Here is a 15,757-nt window from a genome sequence, read left to right as displayed (position 1 = left end):
GACCAGTGTAATCCTTGATTTGCGTTTACAATAACCAAAACTTTCATCTGAATACTTAATTGAAGTTCTTTTTTTTTCGTAGCAACTCGCTATGATTTTTCACACTATTTGAAAGTTGCCTCAGAGTTTCCAGTATTTGATTCAGTTACAGTAATATTTCTTATCTTTTAAGCTTAAACTTAAAAGCATACACCATCGCCGATTCACTGATGAATCGTCGGTGAATCCAGCTCGACAGCTGGAAATGTAATTATTCGGGTGAAAAATTATAGACTACGAAACTTTACAGACTGCTGCGGTCCAAAATGTGTCAAATCCTTGAAAATTCTCAAAATTTCCCCTCATGACATTTTTATTTATATTTCAAAAAAAAAATTCAGTGTACAGCAAACATTTACAAAATAGGTTGACCACATTTTTTTGATTTATTTTGAATAAATTGGGATGATTTAAATTATTTTTTGCAAATATTGCTTTAGGTTTACGTATTATTATATTCTATTACGTTATAATAATAAGTAAAAGGTCAATAGAGAGACCAAGTGAAAAAGAAGACTCAGCCTACTCTCTGGTCGCCAGCGTGCCCTCCGTTCGCGACCCGATCGGCCTACCTTCAGCATGGGAAAGCCATTTTAGCTGAATCTGAGAAGGAGCGAAGGTTATAGCGTGCTCTGCAGCCGCAGCAGCCTAAATACGGGCTTTGTCAACGGTGTAAAAGCTGTTTCGAGTGGCTCTTTGGACGGTCACTGAGGAATTCCCAGTGTGCAATCTCTTCCTGAGTCGGCCGCACATGGTCGAGCGATCAAGACGTCACTCACTGGTGCGGAATGTCAGTGGCGGAGGCAGCGGGAGCTTCTACGGCTACATCGGAGAGCTACGCAACGCCTTCGACCCCAATTCTGGTCTCCTCAAGAGCTGGCGCCAATTGCTGCTCTGCTGTCTGCTGTACGAAGCCTTCTTGCTGCCATTCGTCGTGACTTTCGCAGCTAAAAACGGTCTCCCGTCGTCTACCGCAGCATTTCGTGCCTTTTACGCAATAGAATTTCTATTCTGTGCCGACTTTTACGTAAAACTCAACACAGGATTCTACGAAGCTGGAGATATCCATCGAGACAAACGCAAAGCTCGAGCCAAGTATATCAAGTCTGTTGGGTTCTTCCTCGATGTCCTGGCTGTCCTTCCGCTATCTCTCATCCTCCCTGCCACCAATACAGCAACTTTCCCACAAGGGATCGGCTGGCCAGGCTGGCTGGAGTTCCACAAGTTCCTACGTCTCTGGCGAGTACCCGGATATTTGTCGAATCTAGACGATGTCTATGCAAAATACTTTCGAGCACTTAAATGGCTAAAAGTTCTGATAGTCACAGCGTTCGTGGCTCATGTCATAGCGTGTGGACGCTTCGCATTCGGCTGCAGAGACCCAAGTACACACATATCTGACACTTGGCTCCCTCTTGAGAGCGAACCACTAGGCACACAGTACGTCCAAGCTCTGTTTTGGAGCGTAGGGCTGCTCACTGGAGCCTTTGAAGGTGCACTACCTCGATACAACTCGGAGTTCGCGTTCACATTGGCGGTAATGTTGCTAGGGTTTATCCTCTTTATCTACGCTTGCTCCACTCTATTCATGCTGTCCAAGTCGGAGAGTAACCAGACTATGCTGGCTCAAGCACGTATCAACCAACTCCGACATTTACTAACGTTTCATCGCGTACCAGAGACGCTGCAGACGGAGGCAGTGGAGTATCTAAAGCGTCACTACACAGACGCTGAGTCCAATGATCGAGAGGTAGTTAAACTACTATGTCCGTCAATTACCAAGGATATCCAAGTAGAATTATTGAGGGGTATGGTCGGCCGTATTCCTCTCTTCCGTGGTTGCAACCAACAGTTCATCGTGGCACTCACCAGTTTATTAGAGATGACGAGTGTTCCTGCCCATGTCACGCTTTTTGAGGCTGGAGACAAGGGTGACTACATGTACGTGGTCAATTCGGGAGTGTTACACATCTTGGTGAACGGTGTGAAGGTGCGTGAGCTACGACAGGGAAGCTTTTTCGGCGAAGTGTCAGTGTTCTCGAAGCGCCCACGGTCTGCCGCTGTCGTGACCACTTCGTATTGCACGCTCTATCGTCTGTCAAGGTTCCACACGGAGCGAGTGCTGGAAGGTTATCCGGACTACGCTGTACAAATCGCCGAGACAATCGACGAGATGCTCAATGAACGAGAAACAGGCAAATCCTCGCATGGCGGTGGTGAGGAATATATGCTGACGACGTTGTATCACTTGTCCTCGAAGTCTCCACTGAAAAAGAAGCGTGCGTCTTTACGAGATCGAGCGAATAAGGCACGATCGTCTCTGGTTCGTAGCAAGTCCACAAGAGCTTTATCTTCGACACGACACTCCGAGTATGACGGAGGTAACATCTCTATGAACGAGAAGCGTGCCATTAACTTCACTCCTGCTCCGATTGTATTGCCGCCCAAAGTTATCGCCAAGAAACCTTCTTCCAAGCTGGTGCGCAGCCAGTCAGCATACGCTCACCGCGTGTCGAATGGGATGAACTGGTGGCCCCCACGCGCTCCGAGTTTGAAGAGCTCAACAGCTGCACACCCAGACTCGATGCAAGGATTCTACGACAATTTATCTCGACGTCGTGGGTCCCAACAACTGGCTGAAGACGCCTTATCTCGAGTCTTTTGTCGTCTACTCATGCGTCGTGTAATTGACCACACGTCTCGGTGGCGGAAATACTGGCTCATTATCCTGCAAGGACATTTGGCAGCGAACTGCTACATCATTTCGCTGCTCTTGTCCTTCCCGATATTGGATTGTCCCATCATCAACCGTGGTGCACAAGCTGGATATGTTCTCATGGATATTCTCTTGGGTATCGATATTTACTTAAACTTCCACCTGACGTACACGACTAACCGAAAGAAAGTTACAGATCCGCCACTTATAGCGAAACATTATCTTCGAGGCTCTTTCGTTCCGGACTTGCTGTGCTGTATACCATACCGGCTGCTCGTACCACTCAGTGACTCAACTGTTTTGTTGACCCATCCGGCTTTACTGCGACTACCAGTATTGTTACGTGTTTGGCACATTAAAGGGCATTTGAAGGAGTGGGAGAACTCCTTTCGTCTTAGTCGTAAAGGCTGGTTTCTAGTCGCTGGAATGGCGTATTTGCTGTTACTCCATCTTGTGGCATGTGTGTACTTCAGTCTCACCTACGTGGAAGGCTTCGGTAGTGAAGATAGTAGTGATACTTCGTGGCTGCCAACCAGTGAATTGGAGGTGAGACTGTGTGTGGATCACTCGGATGGGATGTATTATTATTCAAGTGGCCATAGCAACACTTCGTATACTCCAGCTGAAGCTCACGCTGTCGCGGGGATACAATACACACGCGCTCTTTACTTTGGCGCTACTATGCTGACCACATTGGGCAAGACCGTCGAGCCGTCATCTACTCTGCAATACTCTGTAGCACTGATATTGATGTTATGTGGCTTTCTCTCAATGGCTGTGATGGTTGACACGATGCAGAAACGAATCACAGCGTCGGCGTTCGAGCATAAGGAGTTCTTAGTAACACGCACTCGAGTCCAGCGATTCATCAAGTCTCGGACGGTCCCTCCAGGTGTTCACCAGCGAGTCAAGTCTTTTCTGGATTTCTGGTGGTCTTGTCATCGTGGTGCCGTTGCTAGCGATCTATTAAACGACCTACCCGAGACGATCAAGCGTCCAATATTACGCAGTATGTGCCAGCCAGCACTACGCACGTTGTCCCTTCTGGCAGACGTTCGACCTTCGTTGGATGCATTGGAGCAGGTGTTCATCGACAACGTTCGGTTCATTCTTTACGGCCAGGGGGAGATCATTTACAGACAGGGAGACTATGCCAGTGGGCTCTTTTTCCTTATCGAAGGCGAGCTGATTATTATCGTCGATGGTGGTGCCCCTCGTACTATAGTGAAAGGAGGGTTTATTGGGACTGCTGCTCTGAATCTAAGCGAGACGTCCGTAAGCTATGCAGAGCGCGTGACAGCAGCTAGTGGCTGCATCTTACTTTTCTTATCACGTGACCATCTCAACGGCATGCACAAGGTTTTCCCGACGTTTTCTATGGCCCTTCGAGCCTTAGAAAAAAGACTGGAAGCGGCCAAATTGGCTCGAGTGCAGCAAGATTTTCAAAACCGTGAACGGTCTTTCAGTGGAGGAGTCAAGCCGATGCCTACCGGTCCCAAGAAACTCACACTAGAGATGAAGGTGTTAGAGTGTCTAGGCCTCGGAGACATTATTTTCGGTCCAGACGAGACGAGTTTCGAGATGTGGGAACTCTGGATGTTTGCTTTGACTATTGCGTTGTATAATAAAGTGGTTGGAGAGATCACGGCTGGCGTGGACGCTAGTAAAATTGTAAAGTCCGAGGTTATAGCTGTTCTCTTTGAAATCTTCTTCGCAATCGACTTTTTCTTCCATTCCCGACTCGGGTACTATGAGTACGGCAACAAAATTATGGACGTCGCTACAATACGCAAAGAATTCTTCCGTTCTCGAGAGTGTTGGTGCGATATTCTCGCGCAGGTTCCACTGTATATGGTGAACTGGATGGTCGGTTCAAAGAATCGCCACGAAATCCTCAGTATCAACAAACTCTTCCGCCTACTTCGAGCGAGACAAACCTTCGCCAAATTGGAAGAAAAACACTTGAGTCGTACACTGCAACTGAGACTGGCTAAGCTCGTCTTGCTGTCGTTCATTCTGACGCATCTATTTGGCTGCATCTGGTTCAATTTCAAGAGTTCTTCGGATGTCGACGCATGGCTGCCGTCTCCATCCCTCAAGACGGCAGACGTGGATGTCCAGTACTCGGCTGTGTTGTTCTGGTCGTTTGGACTCATGTCGAACTCGTATGCTGGAGAACCTCCAAAGACTGAGGCGCAGTGTTGTTTTACTATCCTTGTTCTCCTCTCGGGCGCGTTTCTCTTTGCTTACGTAGTTGGGAACATTTCAGACGTCGTGGAGCTCATCGATGCCAACTCGCGGGACTTCAACACCAAGCTCAGCTCCCTGCGACTACTACTGGCACATTTCCACCTCCCAGTTACGATCCAGGAACAACTTAAAACTTATTTTTTCTTTCATCGGTATCATACCATCACTCAAGAATATCTCTTGGAGAGCTGTCTGCCACCGTCTCTGTTAACCGAAATCCGTCTCGTTCATCTCCAACCAATGATCTCCAAGGTCGGGTTTCTAGCTGGAATGGAAGGGTCTGTGACGCGGATGCTCGTCTCGCAGTTTGTCCAAGCTCTCACAGTTAAAGACCAGTTCGTATTCCGCTTAGGAGAAGAAGGAAGCGACATGTTCTTCGTGTTCACGGGGATTATCGACGTCTTAGTACCGCTCGAGACAGTTCACCGCCGTCAGTCACACGACGAGAGGATTAACGCTCTGGGTTCTCCTTCTCGATCATCGTTCCACACAGTCTTCCCCACTCTCGATCCGTCAAAACTACAGTCTAAAGGCCAGTTGAAAAAGGTTAACGAACTCACATCGGGTAGTTACTTTGGAGAAGTGGCGCTATTTACGAGTAAACCACGTAGTGCTCACGCTCGGTGTAAGACATCTTGTGTGCTCTATCGACTGTCACGTCGCTCACTTGAGCTTGTGTTCGAACGGTATCCAGATTGGAAACGAAAAGTACTTAAGATCGTTAACATTCAACAGGAACAGCAACTTCTACGTAACTTGTACATGGAAGAGCAGATGGATATCGCTGGGAACACCACGAAGAAAGTCATGAGTCAAGTGGACATTCTGGGTGACTCTGCTAGTCTAAGCAAGAGCGTATCCGCTGGAAGTTCAGCTGGCAGCTTCTCTGAAAAATTACCCCAACATGGAGCGAGGATTCCAGCTACTCGACCACTGGGGGCCCTGAAAAGGGCCGGTTCCTTCTTCTCTTCGTACAAAGCACAGCGTTCTGTATCCACCGAGACCGCAGTCATGGCCCAACAGAAGAAAGACGTGATTTGGGTCGATATGCTGCTGCAATGTACTGATGCCCAGAGTACATTCCACATCCAATGGTTAATGATCATTGCAGTCGGTACAATCTACATGGCGTTGATAATTCCGTACCGCAACTCGTACGATGTGTTGGAACGGTTGAGTCCATTGCCCATCGTCGCTCGGGCGCTGGAGCTAACGTGTGAGGTCTTGTTTGGGTGGGATATTTGGGTCAATTGGAACCTCAAAGACGGGCTGGAATCGATGGAACTGTACGAGAACAAGCAGCGAGACGCCTACCAGAGAGAGCGACTATGGATCGATGTGATCGCAGCGATCCCGATCGACCATTTCCTAGCGGATTTTTACCAATCCCCACTGCTGTGTTTGAATCGATGTCTCAAGTTGTTCAACTTCCCGCACTATATGCGGGAGATCAACCGTCGAAGTGTGGCGTACGAGAAGAACCGCCTCTGCACGCTGTGGATCTTGCTGTTTGTGTTAATGCACTGGTGTGCATGCGCCTATTTCTCCATTGCATCGGTCACGAGCACAGCGAAAACTTCAGACGATTGGGACGAATGGACTCCACCACGTAGCGCTACGGATACCTCATGGACAGACCCACCGATGGAATTTCTGATGCTCCGTTTCTTGCGTGGAATATTTTTCTCCTCCACCGCGTTTATCAAGAAAGGAAAAGTGTTTGAACCTACAAATTACGCCGACTACACGTTCACGATCTTCGTGGACTTTGTCGGGTTAATGACGATGGCGTTTATGATCGGGGAGATGGCGAATCTGCACGTCTCGTACACCAGTAACGAGGTGGAGTTTCGAAAGAACCACATCGCGGTCGATTTGTACTTGGAACGCTGGCATATTACTGGAAAATTACGAGCTCGATCGCATGCCTTCTTGTCTTCTTTGTGGAGTTCCCATCGAGGTGTGAGTTACCAGGCAATCTTTGACGAGATCCCGCAAGTGATCCGAACGGAGATGATCATGCACATCGCCAATCTACCACTGCGAGTGTTCATTAACAACGTGTTCCGTCCATTCGCCACCGCTCACCCCCATGATCGTGACGTAGAGGCGATCACACGTGCAATAGCCCAGCAGCTTAAATACGAGGGATATCCTCGAGATGAGTGTGTGATCGTAGAAGGAAGCGTCTCGAAGGAAATGTATTTCGTTGTCAAAGGTTATCTACTATCTACTACGAGTGGGGATCAGTCGGAAGAGCGAAGAGATCGACACTACAAGAAGGGGGATTACTTCGGAGAGCATGGGTTACTGGGGTACTCTGTAGGCGTATCGACTGTCAAAACCATGTCGGCTTGTGACTTGTTGTCGCTAAGCTCGGAAGATCTGCTGCAGGTGATTCTATCACGCCCGCTATTCCAAACAGCGCTTAGTATAGCGGTGGAGGGATATCGAGAGGTATCTAAGATAACGCGATCGAATCGACCAACCACGACTCTGGACGGTACACAACGAGTAGAAGAAGATTGGGGGATTGTGTTGTTTCAACTGTTGAGAGCGCGAAGGAAGAAGTGGCTGCAGGAGGCGCTTGCTTTCAGTACCGGAGATGCAGATGACTCTTTTAACGAGCCTTGGACAGCCTCCTGCTTGAAACCAGGGCAGGAGGTTGGACTCGTGACGCTTTCATCACCATCAGCGTGCGTTAAAATGTTTGAGAAACTTCTTCGACTGATCGCCACTCGAGGTTTACTTGATACCAAGAGTTTGCACCAGTCGACGGCGCAGTTCCAGGACACACACCCGGTTATGTCTGCCGACCTCTCACCGCAACGCACCGCCAGCATGTTGACGATCGAGAAGACTGACACCAGGAAGGGTAGCCTCGACAAGCTCTCCTATCTTCATTAAGCTCCATCCACCTTTTCCGGCATGAGTTAAAACACTGCCTTCCAAAACCCGGTTTGATTAGTTTCATCGGTAATTTATTTCCAATTACAATGGTTTGCTCATCAAAAAGCGGCTGCTGAAACGCGATTGTATTTTACACAGTCGACTTTTTTGTCTTTGATTTGTTCTTTGGTGGATCTCATATTTTAACGAAGGGAGGGGAGGGGGGGCTACCTACCACTATCATTCGGTCAAAACGGAAGTGAAATGAATCAGAACAGGTTACTCTGTAGTCACTGCTTTCCAAGAGCTTCAAATAGCCTTCCGAGTTAAGAGCCCATGTGAAAACGTTAAAGTTAGCGCATACGATATTCCTCCAGCTGCAATCAAACAGTAGTCGCTCTCCATATTTTCAATTTGTGGTGCCTTTCCTTATTCAGTGAGGTCGTGTCGGCACGGGGTATGATTTATCGTTGAGAAATAAAGTCAGCGATAAATGTGCAACTCATACCTTCAGTATTCCACAAGTTTTGAATTACGTACGTTATAAGCAAAATGTTGCGTTAGGTTCTTGAGCAATCACCAAATTCTGTAACCTAATAATAATAACTGAAAGGTCAATCGAGGCCAGTCTGCGAAGCCCTCCGTTTGGCGAGTTGAAGAGCTGGAAGCGATATAATGAAAAATCCATCCTTGCTGAATCCAAAAATGAACCATTTTATGAAATATAGCAACCCCTCATTGCTCACTACTTTCCTAAGCGCGTAAGCGTCTCCCGAATTTCATTTAGTTCACGATTGTCCGCAATACACACAGCACGTTTCACAACACGAGCTGGCCAGCTTCTCTTGTCACACAAGCACTGGACTAGGTACGACCGGTTACTACGAACTGCATCAAGGAATACCTTTTCCTTCGCCCAATCAACTATCCCAGGCGCGTCAATCAAGAACAGCACGATTTTCTGATATCCTCTACTTGAAGAAACCAGTAGAGCATTGTTGGTCGCCTGAGCTGAGATACGACCACCGTGGAATAGTACTCTCGTTAAATACAAATTGCTGTCGGTTACAACAATATTGAATGCTTTCACGAAAGTTTGGTCATTCAGCCGGTAATCATTCCACAAGACGTTCAGCAAATCTTCGTCACCGCGGGCAGCGGCACGGACAAAAGCAAATCTAACGACTCGGGGTGGAATACAACTCTCCTTGCATAGTAATTCTACAATCTCAAGTTTTTCTTGATAATATTCGTCTAACACCCCACGTCCAGATGCATTCCGAAACACCATAGTAATCGAACCAGGCGAAATACACCCAGTATTGTAAAGAAATTGAATAGTCGAAATACCCGTCGCACTTCTGAAAGCTTCGTTAATGGCACACGGAGGGATACCAAAATGGGTGCAAAGATACTTAACAGCACCGATGTTCCCATCGCTCGCCAAATCTGTTAACATCTGCCCGACTCCAGCACGTTGCACGTAAATCACGTACGTCCACTCGATAATATCGAATTGTCCACGTTCTATCGCTTTTTCAAGAGCGTCTTTCATTTTACATGGGATCGCGAAAATGCCAAGAAGGTAAATGGCCACATCATCGAGACACCCTTCAATTGCACGTGCCAAAGCGTCTGACGTACTTGTTGATGCATACGAGTCAATATAGCCCCATTCCGTTGCAAATTCTATAGCAAATCGAATAACGTCCCGGTACCCACGAGCTGTTGCTTCGTCGAGCACTTGCCACGTGCTTTCATACATCGCCAAAAGTGCTTCCGTATCCTGATCGGAATCAGCGATCTGTGGCAGGAACACAGATATGACATTTAGTCGCCCATGAGTCGCTGCTGTTTTAACAACTTTCTGCAGCGCGATTCGACCGCTGCTTCCTCGCTCTTGAGTCTCTTGCAGTAGGCGAAGTAGCGGCTCCACATGCCCATTAGCCGACGCACTTACGATTGCATCTGTCAAGTCGCCATCATACGTCTCAAGGAGATTTTCGATCCAAGGCACTTGATTTGTTCCAGCAGCTTTTATCAGGCCTTCTTCTGGCGACATTAGCATTTCATCAATTGAATCCAAAACGTGAAACAAAGCTGATATTTCGTCTGGAAAGCGCACGCTTTCAATTCTCGTAAAATTATTTTCGAAACTCATACTTGCCTCGGTCTGCTGCGTTTTCAATTGTGAAAGCGACAGCTCCGTTCGAGGTTGATGGGTAGGGAACGACTACGCGTCACTTATCAAATCGACTGAAAGCGATTAAAGACGTAAGCACTTAATGTTGAGAAAAGGCATCGAGTTTCTTTTTTTTTTGGCAGAATCGCACCTCTGTAGAAATTATGGACACAAAATCAGATTTGTGATTAAAATAATCACGCAAAGTGGAAGCTAAAGTCTACTCCTGGGGGAGCAAATAACCGCATCAGTTCTGGCAGAACGATCATAAAAAAATAATACGTACCATAATGCACTAGGGTTAACTGCAGTATGAACGGGGTCCATACAAATAAATGTCCTTGTAGGGTATTGGCTTGAGTTTCCAAAACGAACGCCAACTGGTACAACGGCGTGAATCCGAATTTTCTCCTCAGCATTAGCAGAAGACCGCTAAATGCAACGAACTCAACCACCGAAAAAGCCAAGATGCTCACTAGCGTTTCGTGCAGCTTAGTAGTCGTCATCGTTGATGTATGTGGATAATAGGCCGCAATGGGCAGATGGAACAACACGGCGAGGTACAGAGCGTAGAGTAATGGGAGCACGAACTCGATATATTCACCCATCAGGACGTACTCGGAATGGAAAAGTGCTTGTAGATCATCGTAGACAGATTTGAGATGATCCGTTTTATTTTTCACCAGATATCCTTCAGTGATCGGGCAGGAGGGTTCAATCTGACGCGGCTTAGCAACTGCGATTGTTCGAATGGGCTGGACTAGCTGGATGCATTCATATTTATCTCCCTGAGTGGTCATGTTTTGGTCAGAATATCTCGTCGAAATCGACTCAATTTCAGTTTGCGCGTCAGAATTTTTTAGCTTGTTGAGATTGTCTAGAAGCACCCGGCTTTCATCCGAAAGTGGAAGTGGAAAAGGAGCTCGTATGCGGATCTGCCGCACGTGAGGTGCAAAGCCTTGGAAAACCATTTGCACCTTAAGCGGTAACTCACTCAGATAATACGAAAGTTCTGAACCACGTGACCCGTGATTTGCATTATTTCGCTGGAAAATACTTCGAACAGCAACGATTAGGTGAAAGCTGTCTGCAGCGACAATAAGTAGCGTCGTCATTGTTGATGTTGCGGCTTGCATGCAAATCGCAACGTAGAAAACGTTGAATACATCGACTGAAAACACCACAATGGGACCAACAAATTCGTTGAGCCTTTTAGCAGCATCCGCGATAATTTGCTTGGTGACAAACTTGATGATAGGCATGACTATTATAAAAGCGGTTTGCTCGATCCCCGTGAGATGATTAAAGACTGCACTGAAGAGCGGATATGCTACTGCTACGACTCCTTGAGTAGCAACAATCATCAGTTGTGACTTGATCTGCTGACGCAAGATTGTCGAATGAGTGAGCACTCGTGGTCCAATCTCCATGACTATGAAGAAGGAGAAAATCGTCACGTATGGTCCAACCAGGAGTACGTAGCCAAAGGGGATTGGAAATCGCCATAATGATGCAATTATAATCGTGACTCCCACGTAAGAAAAAGACGTAGCGACAGCGACTTTGAATGTGCCGATAGTGGAGATTGTCTGAGCTGTGATTACTTCTTTGATTTGAGCGATGAGACCCAGTGATATTGCGAATGTTGAGATGAATAATCTAACCCACAGAGCGTAATTCTCTTGCCAGCCTTGTGATGGAGGCGTTAAAGGAATCAAATCGATCGCCAGTGTCACTAGCAAAGCAGGAATTGGTGTCAGAAAACACACTGCAATGACTCTTCCAAATGAGGCGCGCTGGTAATAATCCCGAAAAGCTAGAAGACGTTCGACCGAGTACTCGCTACGGTGACCGATTAGACTACGGGTCCACGTACTAATCGCTTTATGTTTAGCCCTCGAAAGGATAGAAGGCCTGCTCGCTTGTTGTTTTCGAGGTGGCGGAGAGGGTTGGACATGGACACGGTGCACCATAATATCCTATGAAGACGAAAAGTGCCTTACCACGGCCTTACGTTTGTGGACGCTCGTTTTTTTTGGCATAGTTTTGTTCTAAACTTAAGTATCAAGTGAATATTTAAAGATTTTTTTTAAAGAATATGGCTGCGTGTAAGAAAAAAAGTAGTTCTTTTTAGAAATACTATCTGTACGCTAGTAGCACAATACCAATAAAAATATTATTTTTAAACTTATAGTAACAGAAAATTGAGCAATTTAAACCAATCCAAGTGATTGTATTTTTTTTACGAATAAAAGCAAGAAAAGCTAAAAGAAATAAATTGCACTACGAAAACAAGGGAAATCCCAAGATACCAGTTTTGAAAAATTAAATTGACCAAATAGAAAGCCATATTTCATCAAATAAAAATCAAGAGAATGTCTTAGACTATTAATGCCTACATGTACATGTATCACGCGCATCCTAGCCATGCCTCCACGTCGGGATCACAGGGTTCCCCGACACCACGCTGAATCTGCAGCTTCCGCATAGCAATAAATCCTGACGTCGTTTCGCAGTTGATAACCATCATCCGGGTGTTGTAGCAAATTCCTTGAACTCCATTGAGAGCGCATTCCTTGTAGGTGACGCCACCACAGAGCTCGTCCGTCGTATGTTTAGTTGGCGCAGTCGCCTCCCGATCAACAGCGGCTGTGTTGGGGCAAATCTTGGCTCCAAATGTATCGAGAAGGGCTTTATCGTCCTCTGAAATGCGCGCATCAGTACAGGTCGGGGGATACTTCTCACTTGCAATGGGTAAACACTGGGCCATTGTCATGTTACAAGCTCCCGATATGAATCCGTTGCAGCATACGGCACTTTTCGGGCGTAGCACCATTTTTGTCAGGCTTGTCAGAGGTGTCATTGCAGGTAACGTTGTGGCGCGTACTGCATTGATGATAGTCAAGTCGCTTAGTTTCGAAAGCCCGTCAAAACTGGGTATCTCCTTCAGCGAATCTAAGACAGCCAACGTCAAGTAGCGTAACCCCTTGAGCGAAGAAAGTGACGGTAACTTCTCCACATTAGGTATACTTCCCAAGTGCAGGAATGAGAGATGTGGCATGTTGTCGAAGGTTCCATCGGGTATAGCTGTCAGTCTTCTACTCGTGAAGTCACCCTCAATATGCCTAAATAAATAAACGTTTAGTGATATCATCTCTAGTATTTTTTAACGCTCAAGTACTTACATATATTCGAGATGGGAGAATTCCGATAACCACTCCGGTAACATTTCAGTTTTGGTGTACGCGAGGATGAGTTGCTCGAGATACTTACACTTTTTCAGCTCTTCCGGTAATTCAGGGACAGCACGATTGATAATTTGTATGATGCGCAATTCTCCAGCATGTGCAAGTTCAGCCAGATTAGCAGTGGTGTCTTCGGGATCAATCCATTCTGCGTACGTTTTCGGTGCTGTCTGACGGTCCGCAAACACAAGACACGTGCAGTATTTCTGCCCAAAATTCCACTGGTAGCTCGCTACGGCGCATTTATCGTACGCACTGCACAAGTCCGAAGTGGAGGCGATTGCTCCGATTGAATAGACAAAGTTGCCGATACCCGCACATAAGAATACTAGCGATAGAAAGAGCTTGGAACAGAAGTGCTTCTCCATCTTGAATTTTAGTTTTGATGCTGTAAACTGCTTCGAAATGGCCACTTTAATGCTCGCAGTACGTGATACATTGCTGGACACTGGACCAACCAAAACTCTGCGCTTTCGTTCCAGTTGACGTTCGTGACGATTGTGGATCAGGGTCATAATGATTTTCTTCCATTTGTACAGAGACAGCACGTTCAACGCGGACTTGTAGAACAACGTGGAGCCCGACGAGAACTGTAAATAATGGAACGCACTGCAGAAACTTGAGATCTGCGACGGATCTCCGAAAAGCCGAGCTACTGTGTCGAATGTACCAGTACCGATCGTCTCCGTTTTAGTCTGAAATGCCTCCCGGTCAAACTTGAATGATTCGATGAAGAATATGAGAACCACCAGCGGTGCAAACACGGCGAAGAACAAATCAAAGCTACACAAAAATAAAAGTTAGTCCTGTCCAAAGTGTAGAGTAAATTCAGGTAACTTACGTGTAGTAGAGCCGAGAAATGACTAACGCTGGATCTGCTACGTAGCGTTGACTCCGGTAACAAGCCACAAGCCAATTGCACAGCAGTAATACCGAGTAGGTATAGATAATCGGAGTTGGGAACCCTTTTTCAAGGTACGTATAAAGAGTAATCGTCTGGAAAATGAGCTTGGGAAGATCAAGAGCAGCAGTCTAGAAAATACAAGTGTTAGAAATCACTATATCCACTTGAGGTAAGAGCTGTACTTACGTAATAATGCTGTCGAATTTCATCCGGTAAGTCACACTTGTGTCGAATCCAAGCAATAACCCGCTGCAAATGACCACCTCCATCTTCCGCAGTATTGGTGCTGTTGAGTGTCTTAGAAGCTGAAGTAGCATTCTCATGCAGTTCATTGGTCTCACCAGTTCCCCCAGCACGATAGAAGAAAATCATTATCACAGCTAGTCCTGCATAGCCAACTCCAAACAGTGCAAGCAAGACGACGGATGAAATGATGAGCTCGGGTTCTGGCTGGGGCAGTAGCCAGAACTTGCCATTGTCGAACTCGGTAGTGTTCATGATGATGTTTGCCATCTCATCTGCATACACTTGAATGACAGCAAGCATGAAAGTCCAAGCAGCTGAGAGAATGAACATGATGATCATGGGCACTCCAAGCCAACCGAACACGTCGAAAAACGTGGCCACTTCAGCAACGACGATGTTGACGACGGATGGTCTAGGAGCCGACGATTCCGACGTAGCGACTCCGGATTTCCTTGGCATCACAACGGAATCTCTCTCAGCCACGATTGAATCGGGTTGTTGACGTTGATTCTTGTTGAAAACAGCTATGTCGTCACTTTCGCACACGAGAGAAGCTACCGTATCCATCTTCTCCTCCGTTGAGGATTCAACAGCGCGCACTTCGTCGTGGGAGTCCGCCATGCCGACCCACCTCAGTTAACCCAGCAAGTTGTCTCTACAAGCCGAAAGCAGCAATAGAATGCGACTCTGCTTCACCTCTTGTCCGTTTCGTTAGCGAGTAGTCTGTGCTTTATCGTTGACACAAAAGATGCAAATACTTCATCAACAGTCTTCCGAAATAGCGCTTGCGTTCCTATTCTGGAATCCTATCCGTTTGGTCGGTAGTTGACATGCTATATTCTGGTCGATTGGGGAGAACACTATTAGTTAACAGTAAGTATCTAGTGGTGATTTAACCAATAGTGTTCTTCACTCATACCGGCGGGGTTAACGTCGTCAATCTGCTCATGAAGCTGACAAGTGCTAAGTTATATGGATACATAATGAAGATAGGAGAGACTACCTTATCTGGTATCAGTCTTCTCGATCGCCTGGAACTGTGCCGTCGACTGGTACAAACTCTTGGTATCGAGTAAACCTCGAGTGGTGATCAGTCGAAGAAGTTTCTCAAACATTTTAACGCACGCTGATGGTGATGAAAGCGTCACGAGTCCAACCTCCTGCCCTGGTTTCAAGCAGGAGGCCGTCCAAGGCTCGTTAAAAGAGTCATCTGCATCTCCGGTACTGAAAGCAAGCGCCTCCTGCAGCCACTTCTTCCTTCGCGCTCTCAACAGTTGAAACAACAC

General features: G+C 46.7%; 3 protein-coding genes across 3 annotated transcripts; 1 reads left to right on the top strand and 2 right to left on the bottom strand.

Annotated features, from left to right (window-relative positions):
- Positions 1-524: 524 nt before the first annotated feature.
- Positions 525-8,039, top strand: PPTG_06809 (hypothetical protein). The gene has a single exon (XM_008900855.1). The coding sequence runs from the start codon at positions 791-793 to the stop codon at positions 7,910-7,912; it is 7,122 nt and encodes a 2,373-aa protein (XP_008899103.1). The 5' UTR covers positions 525-790; the 3' UTR covers positions 7,913-8,039.
- Positions 8,040-8,639: 600 nt separating this feature from the next.
- PPTG_21959 (hypothetical protein) lies at positions 8,640-11,506 on the bottom strand (the record flags this gene model as incomplete). Its single annotated transcript, XM_008901127.1, has 2 exons — positions 8,640-10,127; positions 10,373-11,506. The coding sequence occupies 2 exons, from the start codon at positions 11,504-11,506 to the stop codon at positions 8,640-8,642; spliced, it is 2,622 nt and encodes an 873-aa protein (XP_008899375.1).
- Positions 11,507-12,486: 980 nt separating this feature from the next.
- Positions 12,487-15,092, bottom strand: PPTG_06806 (hypothetical protein; the record flags this gene model as incomplete). The annotated part of the gene is made up of 4 exons (XM_008900854.1): positions 12,487-13,201; positions 13,262-14,104; positions 14,163-14,353; positions 14,412-15,092. 4 exons carry the CDS (start codon positions 15,090-15,092, stop codon positions 12,487-12,489), a joined length of 2,430 nt encoding a protein of 809 aa, XP_008899102.1.
- Between the last annotated feature and the right edge of the window lie 665 nt (positions 15,093-15,757).

The sequence above is a fragment of the Phytophthora parasitica genome, assembly GCF_000247585.1.
Source record: "Phytophthora parasitica INRA-310 unplaced genomic scaffold supercont2.10, whole genome shotgun sequence".
Classification (NCBI taxonomy): Eukaryota; Oomycota; class Peronosporomycetes; order Peronosporales; family Peronosporaceae; genus Phytophthora; species Phytophthora nicotianae.
This window is presented reverse-complemented; position numbering and strand designations above follow the sequence as displayed.

Excerpts from the sequence above, each read along its gene's own strand:
- PPTG_06809 (XM_008900855.1), top strand. The coding sequence starts at position 791 with ATGGTCGAGCGATCAAGACGTCACTCACTGGTGCGGAATGTCAGTGGC.